The following is a 15,769-nucleotide window of genomic DNA, read 5'->3' on the forward strand; positions in this document are numbered from 1 at the left end:
ATTGATTGAGGGTCATTTGAAAGAGTTTGCAATGGCATGCATTCAGAGAAAGAATGTCCTAAATTTAACTATTGAAAAATTAGAAGATGATTTAGTGAAAGAGATCGAGGGACTTGAAACAGATACTGATAAGGAGTACAATATCAAATGTGAACTAAAGACGATGACTGTTTTAACAAATCTCGTTGAACCATTCTACCACACCCACCATCCAGTACGGTTGTTAATTTTATAATGACTTTGTTCTGGTGCTCATGGCATGATATCCCCATGTGTAGGAACATCCCACAATCACATCGTCAACCACAACTAAAGAATTCAAAAAGGAGGACCACCTGTATGACCTATTCTCTAAGGTGAGTTGATCACTCTCTTATATATAGCTGTGATCCTAGCCCATAGCATCATTGTCTGTACATGTTCCTCAGTCTGCTGCTGACTCACCTCAGCCTTCTGCTACAATGCAGCAGCCATCACTTTCTTTAAGAGGTAAACATCATCCTGTGTGCATACACGAATCATTAATTCTCTATGTCTATGATACATGCAGATATTGAGTTCATTAAGCCCTCTGTGCAACTTGACATCACATCCAAGGGTGCAACCTACCATGACGACAGACTGGGGCTCCATATTGACGTGCCTGAGGAAGCAGTATCAGAAGATCTATCTCTCAACATTGGTATGACTCTGTACAGACCGTTTCAGTTTCCTTCAGCACCAATTTCTCCAATACTGGTACTGGAACCAAATAATAAAACTCAACTTCACAAACCTGTGAGGGTTACACTACCACACATTATAAGAGGAGAGAAGTTCTGTGCCCGGGTCATGAAAGCAAGTCATGTTAGTGATCTTCTGACTGGCGAGTACAAGTTTTGTGATATTGCTGAAGATTGTGAAGTTGAACTTCACACTCGAAACAACAAATGTTTTGCCACCTTTTCACTATCACATTTTTGCTTTGTTGCTCTCCGTATGGATGCAGGCAGGCAGGAGTATGCGTACCAAGTAGGCTGTTGCATCTGTCCCATGGTCCCATCTCATGATGCAATGAACTCTCCAGAGTTCACATTCATTCTCGGTGTCACATACTTCATGGCTCCCTGTTTGGAGGTACGTGTGTGGCTTTAATGCTAATTGCTGTAGAATTTACTTTTTTATGGTTCTCTTCATCAGGCAATTACGCAGCAGTTTCCAGACTACAAACTTATCGACAGGAGCATAGAATTATTTGCAGTTGACAAATCTGAAGGCTCCATACAAGCATCCCTTGTTGGTGAAGAGAGCAGTGCTTGTGGATGGGTGGCCTATATAAACAATGCTGATCTCGATGGAACAAAGGTGAGTGTTCACGTGTGTTCAGTTTGTTGTAAGAACCAATCCCACAGAAAATGAAAGTTAAATCGATTGATCTATGGAGTAAAGATCCCAGACAGCTCATGCTTGAGGTGACACATCGTATGTATCCGCCATCTTTTCAAATAACTGTTCTCTCTGCGACTGGAGGAGTAACGGGTCCTTCGTTTGTTAAAGTCCAGTTTGAACCTAGCACTGGTGACCACTTCTGCATCACCCTTCCTCTGTTAAAAGTGAGTGAACATTTGAATTTAATGATTGAGTATGCACTGCAAGCAGCACAAATAACGTCAAATTTATAATATGAATAATTATGCAGGTAAAATCTCCGGCTCAGCGTCCTGGGACCAACCAATCTATAAGTATACTAACCCTAAATAATTATACATATACCCTAAAATTAATATGCATATTTTCTTCAACTGCATATGCATGCATGCACTAATTTACATGCACTATGCACATGCATGCAGGAGCTGGTTTGGTCCTAACGAAGGATCACTTGCAACCTTTGAAGGAGCATCTCTGGGAGGTCCGCACAAGTTGGAACTCCCTAGCTGGTGCTCTGAGACTGGGTATGCCTGATATCAAGGAAATTCAACACAACCAATCCTATCGCAATGATGGGGACCGACTACAGGAGGTCCTCTGGGCCTGGATTAACACAGGCAGTGCTACCATCCATGATCTGCTACAAGCTCTGGACAACCCCACTGTGGACTGTAAGCTCTGCTCGAACAAGCTTCGTTCTCTGAACATTGAAGAAAGAGAGCGATTGGGTCTATGTGCAGTTAACTCTGCCTGCACACTGTGTGTGCGTGACGTACATGTACCATAGAATTAGATATATAGGACCAATTTTCTACAATAATTAGCTGTCTGTAAAATTAATGCATGTGCATGTTGAGAACTGAAAAAGCTAGTAGGCGATTATTTAATATTGTAGCAGGCTAATACGAGCGTAAATATTTCCATAGCAACCTGAACACTGGCAGAGTGCTGTCATAATTATAATATTACTTTCATGTCTTTATTACTACAAATCTGATGTCATAATAACAATGTCTCAATAATAGCAATTGATACAAATCGAGAATAAAAAGGAATGATTTACGTAAGTACAACAATAGTAGGTCTAGTTATCACTATAGTCAACACAGTCTAGGAGAGTGCAGTTCGTGTATGGATGGTGTGAGCAATGGCTGGTGTAGTGCCCCCCAAGTGCCACTGGTGTTATGTGTGGACTGGTGGAACTCTATCCTCATATAGATGGAGTATGGTTCACTGGGCTCCATCTGAGTCAGCACCAACAAGACTTGTCTGCAGGGGAGGGGAGGGAACATTGTTATACTCAGTGTAGACAGACAATCCGCAATACGCATGCATGCATTCAACAAGCATCTCTATAAGTATTAGCAAGTTAAGAAAGTGTTTTGTCAAGTGAGGTACATAATTTATACACTACACATGCATGTACAATGCTGGGACACTGCTGTGCACAATTACATGTACAAGCATTTGTTGAAGATAAACTAGTCTTATACAATATCCCTATATAATTATATAGTCCCTAGCTATAATATAGGCTACCTGTGTATGGGTGGTATGCAGTGTACTAGGGGCTAGCCACCTGTGCATGGGTGGTATGCAGTGTACTAGGGCTAGCCCACCTGTGCACGGGTGGTATGCAGTGTACTAGGGCTAGCCCACCTGTGCATGGGTGGTATGCAGTGTACTAGGGGCTAGCCCACCTGTGCATGGGTGGTATGCAGTGTACTAGGGCTAGCCCACCTGTGCATGGGTGGTATGCAGTGTACTAGGGGCTAGCCCACCTGTGCATGGGTGGTATGCAGTGTACTAGGGGCTAGCCTACCTGTGCATGGGTGGTATACAGTGTACTAGGGGCTAGCCACCTGTGCATAGGTGGTATACAGTGTACTAGGGGCTAGCCACCTGTGCATAGGTGGTATACAGTGTACTAGGGGCTAGCCTACCTGTGCATGGGTGGTATGCAGTGTACTAGGGGCTAGCCCACCTGTGCATGGGTGGTATGCAGTGTACTAGGGGTTAGCCCACCTGTGCATGGGTGGTATACAGTGTACTAGGGGTTAGCCCACCTGTGCATGGGTGGTATACAGTGTACTAGGGGCTAGCCCACCTGTGCATGGGTGGTATACAGTGTACTAGGGGCTAGCCCACCTGTGCATGGGTGGTATACAGTGTACTAGGGGTTAGCCCACCTGTGCATGGGTGGTATACAGTCTGTAGTGTGGAGGGCTCCTCTAGTGCAGAGGATGTTGGCACTCTCCCTAGCATTGCAGCTGACAGTGAAGTGGAGGTGCTGGCTCTGATTGAAGGCCATGATGATGCGGCAACCATGCCTCAGACACACCTCATAGACATACATACCAGGGTACGGCTGCACAGAGGGGTCAAAGTGTGGACTGTGGATTATTATTGAAATAATTGCTATCAAGCAAGTAACTTGCAAACCAAAGCTAAAACCCCTCTGAGTACACGCACGAAAGGTAAATGTACAGGCACTCTATACTATACCCAGTATAGTGGGCCACTAGACTGCCCTATATCACACACCTGAGACTCTATACCACTAGACTGCCCTATATCACACACCTGAGACTCTATACCACTAGACTGCCCTATATCACACACCTGAGACTCTATACCCACTAGACTGCCCTATATCACACACCTGAGACTCTATACTACTAGACTGCCCTATATCACACACCTGAGACTCTATACCCACTAGACTGCCCTATATCACACACCTGAGACTCTATACCACTAGACTGCCCTATATCACACACCTGAGACTCTATACCACTAGACTGCCCTATATCACACACCTGAGACTCTATACCACTAGACTGCCCTATATCACACACCTGAGACTCTATACCACTAGACTGCCCTATATCACACACCTGAGACTCTATACCACTATACTGCCCTATATCACACACCTGAGACTTTGGCTTGCTATTGGCTGCCAGTAAGAACAGAGACTCTGCCAGGAAACCAGGGCGTGTCATCACATGCTCATCATAGGATATCATCCGAGAACTGAACACAGACACTACACAGTCTCTATCAGAGGCCGCCCTCTCTTTAACCCTCCCTCCCACATAAGCCGCCCTCTCTTCAGTCCCAATATCCTCGAGGGGTCTCCAATGATTGAAGGCTAATGGCAGCACAGCATAACTACCGGGCTCCAGGAATCCTGATCCAGAGACGATGCTTTGTATCTGACTGCCCACCACTAGAGAGCATGCCACAGGGAGGGGGATGGAGGAGGAGGTGGTCTCAGCTATAGGGTAGCGTAGGACTAGAGCAGCCAGGTCCAACAGATTGTGTCCATCACCTGAGCCACCTCTGTACAGGGGAGGGGCAGACTCTCAATAGGGCATTCTAATATCATTATTAGTAGCGTAGGTACATAGCACAGTGAGGGAAGTGATAAAATACAAAATTAAGATATGAGGCAGATGCTGTATCTAGGTATGCCAGAACGTGCAAATATTGTAACTTTTATGAGACATCCGTATTTCAAGTAGATATATTAGTAGCTAGCTAATCACAACTGGCCCACTCAACATTATACCCCCTCCACTCCACCCACCCCCCACCCACCCCCACTCCACCCACCCTCACTCCACCCACCCTCACTCCACCCACTCCACCCACACACCTTGGAGCCTCTTGATACACACAGACATTGACCTCAGTGTTCATTGGTATATGGAAGGACAGGAGACTGTGTTGGTTGGGGGCGCTGGAGGGGAGAGTGCTCTGCATCAGAGTGGAGCGCCACTCTGGACGATACTGACACACGTCTATCTCACAGAAATATCTGCAGGGAAAGTTTGACAATTGATTATGCATTTCAGAGCAATAGAGTGCTAATAGGTATGGACATATGCTTCATATGGGACCAGTGTATACTTGTCACTGCTACGTGTTAAGTTTCTGTAGTGATTGCTTAAAATGTTTTCGATACCATTAGATTTAGTTGCTCAACTAGCACAAATTTCAATGGCATTTCAATACATGGGCACGATACACACCCACACCCACTCACACCCACACACACACCCACCCACTCACACCCACACACACACTCTTACCTGTACACGTCTCTCATCTCTATCCAGAAGATGCCTACCTCTCCTCCCAGTGGTAGCTTCTCCTCTCGTAACCGGGGGTAATGTGACCACACCCTATCCCCATCCGACCAATCACCTGTCCAGGAGACCTTGGCCCAGGGATTACGCAGACGCAGCAATCTGAGGGGCAGCGGTGTAAGAATCTGCTGAGTATGCACATTATTGCATCAACTGTATGAGACACTCATCACATCAACTCGGACACAGAAATGATTCCCTGAACTCTAATAAGCAGAACAGTTTCTGTAGGTCCCGACATACACAGGTCATGATTGCAGTACCCGACATACATGTACACAGGTCATAATTGCAGTACCCGACATACACAGGTCATGATTGCAGTACCCGACATACACAGGTCATGATGGCAGTACCTGACAGTTCTCTCCAGGTCCAGGGTGAGGACATCAAGGATGGAGTAGGCGTGGTTAGGCTCCAACCCCACTCTGTAGTAGTCCTCCTTACATATATTGTGTCCTCCGCAAGAAGCACCCATTGGAAATCTGAAGACACGATTACAATAGAGTGTGGATACATGTGCTCATTGAGGTATGAAATGAACACTCTAGAGGCACTATTGTATAGTTGGAGTGAACACTAGCTACAGCCCCCCACTCCACACACACACACACACACACACACACACACACACACACACACACACACACACACACACACACACACACACCCTCCACACCCACACCCACACACAAGGCAATATGTTAGCAAACAGCTGATGAACTCCAGTGGCATCAGTAGTGACCACATCACAAGATCAAAGCATGCAATACCCCCCCACACACACACACTTGTACCAGCTAGCAGACTACAGTCTTATCCACTCACCCTGACTGTTTAAAGCTGAGCAGCTGAGCCCAGATGAGGTCTTCATCCACTTCCTCATCTCCATCTGATTGTTCTGTGACACAAACAATGAATGCTAACACATGCACAACAACGTGTGCAGTATTAATATGCAGAATAAAACTTCAGTTGGAGGATCCCATTTCATGCTTGGGAAAGCTTGATTGTTCCTAGTGCTGTAAACACTATCAAGTTACACACTGCAGTACACTAGGTCACTCAGGAGTACCAGCATTACACTAGGTCACTCAGGAGTACCAGCATTACACCAGGTCACTCAGGAGTACCAGCATTACACCAGGTCACTCAGGAGTACCAGAGCTGTTGTGAATGTGTTTATATAATCAATGAATGTGTTTGGAAGTGACTATTTACTGTTGCACAATATAATTATCATATATAGCAGGTATCTATATCAGCTTCAATATCCCTATGACAACAACGTTTGCAAAACACTCACAAAATCTCTAGAGGGGAGCCTTCACACGGTCAGAATTGAAGTGTTAAGTGGACAACTATAATATATATATATAGAGGTGTGCTTACTCTTGAGGTGGACCTTCTCACAAGGCACAACTAGCTATATATAGAGGTGTGCTTACTCTTGAGGTGGGCCTTCTCACAAGGCACAACTAGCTATATATAGAGGTGTGCTTACTCTTGAGGTGGACCTTCTCACAAGGCACAACTAGCTATATAGAGGTGTGCTTACTCTTGAGGTGGACCTTCTCACAAGGCACAACTAGCTATATAGAGGTGTGCTTACTCTTGAGGTGGACCTTCTCACAAGGTACAACTAGCTATATAGAGGTGTGCTTACTCTTGAGGTGGACCTTCTCACAAGGCAGGCCAGTGAGGAGAGACAGACCAGCAAGCACTCTTCCTGAGTTGAGGGACTCATAGCTACCGTACAGTTTAGCTATTGCCTTCTCTATGAGTGGCACCCACAGCTGCTTGTGATGAGCCTGCAGTGTGTGTGTGGGGGGTGGGCATATATAGTGTGTGTGTGTGTGGAGGGAGTGGGCATATATAGTGTGTGTGGTGTGGGTGGGTGGCGTTATCAGTGAAGTATTTGCAGGGGTTATTTATTTTGGCTAAGAAGAAAGTAAACCTTGACTGCCCCTGTTATGCTCTGTTATGCTCTGTTATGTTTCACCATAAAAAGGAACAGTAAACTGTTGTCTCTTGAGAGTGTCACATGCTGCAACAGCCACATTGCCTAGTAAGGTAGGTTACACAGCCACCATTGCCTAGTAAGGTAGGTTACACAGCCACCATTGCCTAGTAAGGTAGGTTACACAGCCACCATTGCCTAGTAAGGTAGGTTACACAGCCACCATTGCCTAGTAAGGTAGGTTACACAGCCACCATTGCCTAGTAAGGTAGGTTACACAGCCACCATTGCCTAGTAAGGTAGGTTACACAGCCACCATTGCCTAGTAAGGTAGGTTACACAGCCACCATTGCCTAGTAAGGTAGGTTACACAGCCACCATTGCCTAGTAAGGTAGGTTACACAGCCACCATTGCCTAGTAAGGTAGGTTACACAGCCACCATTGCCTAGTAAGGTAGGTTACACAGCCACCATTGCCTAGTAAGGTAGGTTACACAGCCACCATTGCCTAGTAAGGTAGGTTACACAGCCACCATTGCCTAGTGAGGTATAGTTAGTTACAGAGGACCAACCCTCCGCATGTTCATAAATTTGAAAGAATAACAGCACAACCAGCAGCAATGTTGCATTAATGAATACCATACAATGTTAACATATAACGTTATAAGCAGTGCAGTGTCATACATGCATGTATGACACTGCACATGCATGTGCAGTGTCATACATGCATGTGCAGTGTCATACATGCATGTGCAGTGTCATACATGCATGTGCAGTGTCATACACATGTGCAGTGGCTTCACATGATTATTCATGGTCCACATCATGCTATGATGATAGAGCATCACATCATTGGAACCATCAGATTGATCCTGTGACCTGGCACATGCCTACATGCTATCAGTAACCTGAGTAACTATGGACCCACATGCTACACGTATAAACCAGTCATAGCTATGAAGTATTGACCTTTATACCAAATGTGCTCACTTTTGAGAAGACTAACTCTTTATTTCTGAACACTGGTAGTGAGTCATCCACAATGACAGTAGTCCAGACACCATCCTTACAGAGGCGCACCTGATAGGCCCCCACAGCCGGTGAGTAGTCCCTGGTCATGAGGATGCTCTCCACCAGCTCTGGCACTGAGGCTATCACACTCAGAGCACTCAATACCCTGTGTATATATGGAAGCAAGGAATACAATACTGAGTTAGAGCCACTAAAAATGCATTTGTGCTAATGAGAAAAGCCTGAGACACACAATATACCCATTATATGTATGGTGACCAGTAGTCTAGCTGCTATTGAAGCCATGTACCACACACACCACACACACTGCACATGTGCGGGCCATGCTCTACCCATGGCCTTCACAATAGAGCTAGGTCACATGATCTCACCAGCAGTTGCCTAGCACTCCTTGTGCTATATCTCCAGGGTCCGGGTCGTTACGCAATACACTCCAGGGGGTCTTACGATCAGAGAAGGGGTCAAGTATCTCGTGAGGTCGTCTCCATCTTGCCACCTCCCATTGGCTGGCTGGTTTCCGTGGGTCTATATAGAGAGATCTGTCACACGGGGGAAAGTCTGGGTCCACGAAATGCTGTTTTGACTGAGAGTGAGAAAGTACAGCAGTGGTTAGAGTGTGGCTAGCCAGCTGGGCAAAAGTGGTTTAGACTTGTACTCTACAAGTGGTTCTCATATTGAACAACAACGACCACAGCCAGCTGTACTTACCACTTACTGACTGTGTGTGCGTGTATAATAAATAGGTAATGTAGATACAGCACTATGGGACTGTTGCATGGCAATACACAATCATTTCACCATTGGAATGGAATGTACTGGAACCACCTGTGTGTCATGATGACAGGGTACACGTGTGTCATGATGACAGTCGTACATGTAACTAGCTACAGTTACTGGAACAACTGTGTACTGTGTTGGCCACTTGTACTGTACTATATGGGAAAACACTGCTACAAACAGCAACCTTTTAAAGGACTAAAGAAAGTACCTCACACACGAGGAAACTACAATCTCTACTAGATCTATTAGCCATGAAACAATATATCACAAGCTTCAAACAAAGCGGCAACACTATTAAGACAGTGCAGTAATCTACCTCTCTTGAGGATATCTCCACCTGTATAGCATGCTCAGACAACATACACAAGAGCTACCATTATAGTAGAGCACACAGTGTTGGGGGAACAAGAGCTACCATTATAGTAGAGTACACAGTGTTGGGGGAACAAGAGCTACCATTATAGTAGAGCACACAGTGTTGGGGGAACTAGGTGAAATGCACGGCTGTGTAACTATACTTACTCGTATGCAGTGTTGTCTGATCCTGTCATAGTTCTCATTGGCTCTGCTTGTTTCCTCCCTCCGCTTACACTCCATTAGTTGAGTGCAGTTCTTAGCTGGTGATGGAGTGCAGTCATCCCCCCAGCTGCTCCTCCGGTGTAGCTTAGTCTCGTTGTTAGCTTCAGTTAGATGAAGCAACACTGTAGGACGTCTCTTTCTGTCAGCACTCTGCCCAGAGCTGTTGGTGGGTCCATCACGATGAACTGGCTGAGGGGATATTTCATTGTTGGTGACTTCGATGGCTTGATGATACTCCTTCTGCTGTATCAGTAATGGTACAATATCACGCGGTGCATCTCCGATATTACACACGTAACACTTGAGCTGTCCAATCACTGCTCTGTTAAAGGCGCTGCAAACCGTGCACTTCCAAGCAGCCTCTTTGCTGAGGTCGGTGCAGGAAACGGGAGAGTTGTAGCGACTGTCTGATGGTTCCAAGTGGCTGGCTTGAGATGTTATATCTGACATTGTGTATGTCCCAGAGTCAATGCTAGTTGGTCGTGGTTGAATATGTGGGAGGCAGTCTTCACCTCCTTGTTCAAGTGAAATTGTCTCATCTGTAATCCCATGTTCGTCTTTGCTCACAAGTACCATCATTCCTGTATGTCGGTGTTTGTCAACAGAGCTAGAGGGATATGGATATGGATAGAGATGAGAGTCTGTACTGAGATTACTGGCTAAGACAGGTTTCTTGTTACCATTGAAGAATGAACCTCGGATTGACTGAAACATATTTCCAAAGCTTATACTTTTTTGCGATTTTAGCGACTGTGACTGTTTTGGTGGCTTGACTGGTTTCACTGGATCGAGGGAATGACCACAAGCAGTACAAGAGTTGTCGAATCTATGGTGCACACTGCATATAGGACACGTCCAGCCTCCTAGCAAAGTTTTAAATCGATCTGTTATACTTCTCTCTACTTTTGGAGCAGCTTGACTGAACCATTTCTCCTGCTCTATCACCAATTCCTTGAGGTTATCTGTATTGCCATGGTGAGGGTTTCTGCCCTCTGTACAAGCTTGACAGTTGACATTGTTTGTTGAGTTGATGGTAGTACACTTAGGGCATGCCCAATCCTGCCCGTCAGAGGTGAGGCTAGTGTAGTCACTTAGAGTTAGAGAACTTGTCATGGCGATATAGAGCTAGCTAGCTTGTCTATATACTATATACTATACTGTACATATAGCTAGCTAGTGCGATTTTATATACACCTAAGCTTTTAGAATCATTTGGTGTCCACCAAAGGTGCGGCTGATTCATGAGACTAACCTAAGCTAACCACGCCCATCCTACAAGCGGAATGTGGGTAAAAATTTATACACAAAGTTTTTTACATGAAAATTAGAAAATTATTGACATTATTTAGAGAACACACAATAGCAGTACTAGGTCCACTCAATACCGCTCGCTGGCTAGGCAGTTATTCAGCTCCTTCTTAGATTTCTCCAGTTCCACGATGTGAGCATCTTTTATGGTCACCTCAGATTCAAGCAAAATCAGCTTTGCTTTCAACTCTTCTGTTTCTATCAAAAACTGTGTTTCTAATTCTTCAAGCCGCCTCTTCATCCAAAAAATTTCCACATCTTTCTCGACCAGTATCATATCAATCTCGTGGCGGTGTATGTTCTTGTCTCCGTTTTGTTGGTCCATGCTCACCAGGGAATAGTGAGCTCTCTCGCGCTCTTTCAAAAACAGTTGTTGAGTCAGTTTTTGGCAGTTTTGTTTGAAACCTACGCTTCCATCCATCGATGAAAGGCTGTGGCGAAGGTGGATTAGCTCTCGCTCCAGATCCTCCTTCGTGGCTTGCTCTCGATGAAGCTGTTGGAGTGTGTTCTGAAGTTTGCTCTCTTTGGAATGGATACAGTTGACAAGTTTCGACTTAACCTGTAGTGTGTATATTAGCTCATATTATAACAACATCTGTGTGTCATGTGACAGTGCAAGGTGGGAGGGTATGATGAAGACAAAATATTTGATAGACAATGACACACACACCAGTGTACTATAATTGGTGTTCACCTAATAAGCATTACAATTACAATACAGCCAGGTTAATGAAAGCATCTCGGGTGCTGCATGATGCCTCGGTGGATGAGTCAAAGCTACACAAAGCTACTACATGTAGCTATTAAATACACACATGATGATGTTACATATTTGCTGCGTGTAGGCATAACGCAGGGAGGTGCAAAAGATTGGGAAATCGAATGATTGACTATGATTGTTGCTAAAAGGATGCCAATATTTCAAAGTCTTAATGGCTGCTGCAACGTGCAGCTCTCTTCTCACTCTTGCAGCTAGCGTTCTAGTGCAGAGCTAACTAGTAACACTCCATGGACAAGTTTTGCTCTACACTTTTCTGCAATGGAATTCTATGTAGGCAAAACTAGGCATAACTCGAGAACCATTTTTGCAAATCCAGAAATTGAAATCCAAATTACTAGAAGCCTATAGAAACTACTCTTGCACTTTATTCATCCTGGAGCAGCTGTAGCAGTCCACACACACACACAGATACTTGCGCATGCGTACCGAGGCATAATGAGCGTTTCTATACCTTAATAAACTGTGTTAGCAGGCCACCTCTTCATTACAGTAACCAGGTAAGGTAGGGTGACTACTATAGCATGTGTACAGACCACAAGCATTACTCATAATTATACTAATGCAGTAATAGATGTGATTACAAAAACACTGTATTGACCTCAGATGTTCCGTTTGGTAGAAGAACGGAAACACTCTCCTCCTCCTGAGATTCTGTGCCCTCCTCCGTCAATGTCACCCCTAGTGGAGCAAAACATGACAATTTGTGAATAGCATGAACTGCACAGGTACGTAGGGATACAACAGACTCTTCAATGCATGTAACTTGGTAAATTGCTGTACTTGAATTGACCTAAGCACAGCCAGTGTGTCAGGTGACAATCATTACCATGTTTGCGTGCCAATCTCACGGCTAGTGCACGTTCTCCTGATCTTCTCAAGGCATCCACAATATCCACCCAAGATGGCTCCTTCAGTTTGGAATAAGTGATAAGCATCTCCATCTTGCATTTATCCACGTTCTCGTTGAACTGATGCCGTATCTTCTGTAGATCTGACAGAGGGACACCAAGATGGACGCCCAGTAGGAACCACCCCACCACCTGATGGAGGTCAGTCAGCATATCTGACAGCTGTATCTCTGTAGGGGGGATAAGATTGTTGCTTGGTCAGACATACAGGTCAAAAAGGCGATTATTAAATACTCAACCTTATAGGAATGAAGATCTACTGATCATAGAAATACAATCAAGAATGTAAATGTTGAACCTAACAATGCGTGCTCATTGTACTAGTTGGATCGGATAATCACTAGCAACTAGCCCACTCACCAGTGGGCTCTGCTCTCTGCAGCTGCTCCTCTTGTTCAACCAGCTGCCTCTCAATCGTCTGATTAGTAGCCACAAGCTCAGAATTATTTTCTTGTAATTCAAACAGTTGCTGGTCCAGAAAGGTACTGTACTTCCTCTGCTTACACTCCATTAGTTGAGTGCAGTTCTTAGCTGGTGATGGAGTGCAGTCATCCCCCCAGCTGCTCCTCCTCTTTATCTCGGTATACTGCCTAGAGCTACTGATGGGTACATCATGACGAACTGGCTGAGGGCTGACATTCTGTGGTGTGGATATTTCATGTGAAGGGTTTTGTAGTCTTGTTTCATTGTTGGTGACTTCGATGGCTTGATGGTATCCTTTCTGCTGTATCAGTAATGGTACACAGTGTTGGGGGAACAAGAGCTACCATTATAGTAGAGCACACAGTGTTGGGGGAACAAGAGCTACCATTATAGTAGAGTACACAGTGTTGGGGGAACAAGAGCTACCATTATAGTAGAGCACACAGTGTTGGGGGAACAAGAGCTACCATTATAGTAGAGCACACAGTGTTGGGGGAACAAGAGCTACCATTATAGTAGAGTACACAGTGTTGGGGGAACAAGAGCTACCATTATAGTAGAGCACACAGTGTTGGGGGAACAAGAGCTACCATTATAGTAGAGTACACAGTGTTGGGGGAACAAGAGCTACCATTATAGTAGAGCACACAGTGTTGGGGGAACAAGAGCTACCATTATAGTAGAGTACACAGTGTTGGGGGAACAAGAGCTACCATTATAGTAGAGCACACAGTGTTGGGGGAACAAGAGCTACCATTATAGTAGAGTACACAGTGTTGGGGGAACAAGAGCTACCATTATAGTAGAGCACACAGTGTTGGGGGAACAAGAGCTACCATTATAGTAGAGTACACAGTGTTGGGGGAACAAGAGCTACCATTATAGTAGAGCACACAGTGTTGGGGGAACAAGAGCTACCATTATAGTAGAGTACACAGTGTTGGGGGAACAAGAGCTACCATTATAGTAGAGCACACAGTGTTGGGGGAACAAGAGCTACCATTATAGTAGAGTACACAGTGTTGGGGGAACAAGAGCTACCATTATAGTAGAGCACACAGTGTTGGGGGAACAAGAGCTACCATTATAGTAGAGCACACAGTGTTGGGGGAACTAGGTGAAATGCACGGCTGTGTAACTATACTTACTCGTATGTAGTGTTGTCTGATCCTGTCATAGTTCTCATTGGCTCTGCTTATTTCCTCCCTCCGCTTACACTCCATTAGTTGAGTGCAGTTCTTAGCTGGTGATGGAGTGCAGTCATCCCCCCAGCTGCTCCTCCGGTGTAGCTTAGTCTCGTTGTTAGCTTCAGTTAGATGAAGCAACATTGTACGACGTCTCTTTCTGTCAGCACTCTGCCCAGAGCTGTTGGTGGGTCCATTACGATGAACTGGCTGAGGGGATATTTCATTGTTGGTGACTTCGATGGCTTGATGATACTCCTTCTGCTGTATCAGTAATGGTACAATATCACGCGGTGCATCTCCGATATTACACACGCAACACTTGAGCTGTCCAATCACTGCTCTGTTAAAGGCGCTGCAAACCGTGCACTTCCAAGCAGCCTCTTTGCTGAGGTCGGTGCAGGAAACGGGAGAGTTGTAGCGACTGTCTGATGGTTCCAAGTGGCTGGCTTGAGATGTTATATCTGACATTGTGTATGTCCCAGAGTCAATGCTAGTTGGTCGCGGTTGAATATGTGGGAGGCAGTCTTCACCTCCTTGTTCAAGTGAAATTGTCTCATCTGTAATCCCGTGTTCGTCTTTGCTCACAAGTACCATCATTCCTGTATGTCGGTGTTTGTCAACAGAACTAGAGGGATATGGATAGAGATGAGTGTCTGTACTGAGATTACTGGCTGAGACAGGTTTCTTGTTACTATTGAATATAAATGAACCTCGGATTGACTGAAACACATTTCCCAAGGAGGTTGTGCTGCTACTTTTTTGTGATTTTAGCGACTGCTTTGGTGGCTTGACTGATTTCACAGGATTGAGGGAATGGCCACAAGTTGTACAAGAATTGCCGAATCTTTGGTCTATTTTACACACAGGACACGTCCAGCCTCCTAGGAAAGTTTTAAATCGATCTGTTATACTTCTCTCTACTTTTGGAGCAGCTTGACTGAACCATTTCTCCTGCTCTATCACCAATTCCTTGAGGTTATCTGTATTGCCATGGTGAGGGTTTCTGCCCTCTGTACAAGCTTGACAGTTGACATTGTTTGTTGAGTTGATAGCAGTACACCTAGGGCATGCCCAATCCTGCCCGTCAGAGGTGAGGCTAGTGTAGTCACTTAGAGTTAGCGAACTTGTCATGGCGATATAGAACTAGCTAGCTAGCTAGCTTGTCTACTAGGCCTTTTTATAATTATAGGAAGCTAATCAACCACACCCATCCTACGAATGTAAACGGGGGTTTCCCTACTTAAGCG

General features: G+C 45.0%; 3 protein-coding genes across 6 annotated transcripts; 1 reads left to right on the plus strand and 2 right to left on the minus strand.

The window, feature by feature from the left end:
- Positions 1–31: 31 nt before the first annotated feature.
- Positions 32–2,448, plus strand: LOC135350588 (uncharacterized). 2 transcript variants are annotated; one of them, XM_064549433.1, is made up of 8 exons: positions 32–214; positions 279–356; positions 429–489; positions 551–1,116; positions 1,180–1,344; positions 1,392–1,592; positions 1,679–1,721; positions 1,833–2,448. In XM_064549433.1, exons 1-8 carry the CDS (start codon positions 32–34, stop codon positions 2,195–2,197), a joined length of 1,662 nt encoding a protein of 553 aa, XP_064405503.1. In that variant the 3' UTR covers positions 2,198–2,448. The 2 variants fall into 2 exon arrangements, with proteins under 2 accessions (XP_064405503.1, XP_064405504.1); XM_064549434.1 differs by lacking the exon at positions 1,679–1,721 and having other exon boundaries at positions 1,833–1,991.
- Positions 2,405–11,145, minus strand: LOC135350587 (calpain-15-like). Its single transcript, XM_064549432.1, has 11 exons — positions 9,859–11,145; positions 8,928–9,139; positions 8,515–8,701; positions 7,231–7,375; positions 6,393–6,465; positions 5,921–6,049; positions 5,508–5,666; positions 5,072–5,233; positions 4,347–4,755; positions 3,600–3,778; positions 2,405–2,679 (listed from the first exon to the last, which is right to left on the minus strand). Exons 1-11 carry the CDS (start codon positions 11,026–11,028, stop codon positions 2,511–2,513), a joined length of 2,994 nt encoding a protein of 997 aa, XP_064405502.1. The 5' UTR covers positions 11,029–11,145; the 3' UTR covers positions 2,405–2,510.
- A 60-nt stretch (positions 11,146–11,205) lies between these two features.
- LOC135350589 (uncharacterized) lies at positions 11,206–15,722 on the minus strand. 3 transcript variants are annotated; one of them, XM_064549436.1, is made up of 5 exons: positions 14,484–15,722; positions 13,273–13,633; positions 12,831–13,082; positions 12,603–12,682; positions 11,206–11,782 (listed from the first exon to the last, which is right to left on the minus strand). In XM_064549436.1, exons 1-5 carry the CDS (start codon positions 15,651–15,653, stop codon positions 11,294–11,296), a joined length of 2,352 nt encoding a protein of 783 aa, XP_064405506.1. In that variant the 5' UTR covers positions 15,654–15,722; the 3' UTR covers positions 11,206–11,293. The 3 variants fall into 3 exon arrangements, with proteins under 3 accessions (XP_064405506.1, XP_064405507.1, XP_064405505.1); XM_064549437.1 differs by having other exon boundaries at positions 13,273–13,552; positions 14,484–15,721; XM_064549435.1 differs by having other exon boundaries at positions 13,273–13,636; positions 14,484–15,721.
- Between the last annotated feature and the right edge of the window lie 47 nt (positions 15,723–15,769).

This window comes from Halichondria panicea, chromosome 16 (assembly GCF_963675165.1).
Source record: "Halichondria panicea chromosome 16, odHalPani1.1, whole genome shotgun sequence".
Taxonomy (NCBI): Eukaryota; Metazoa; Porifera; class Demospongiae; order Suberitida; family Halichondriidae; genus Halichondria; species Halichondria panicea.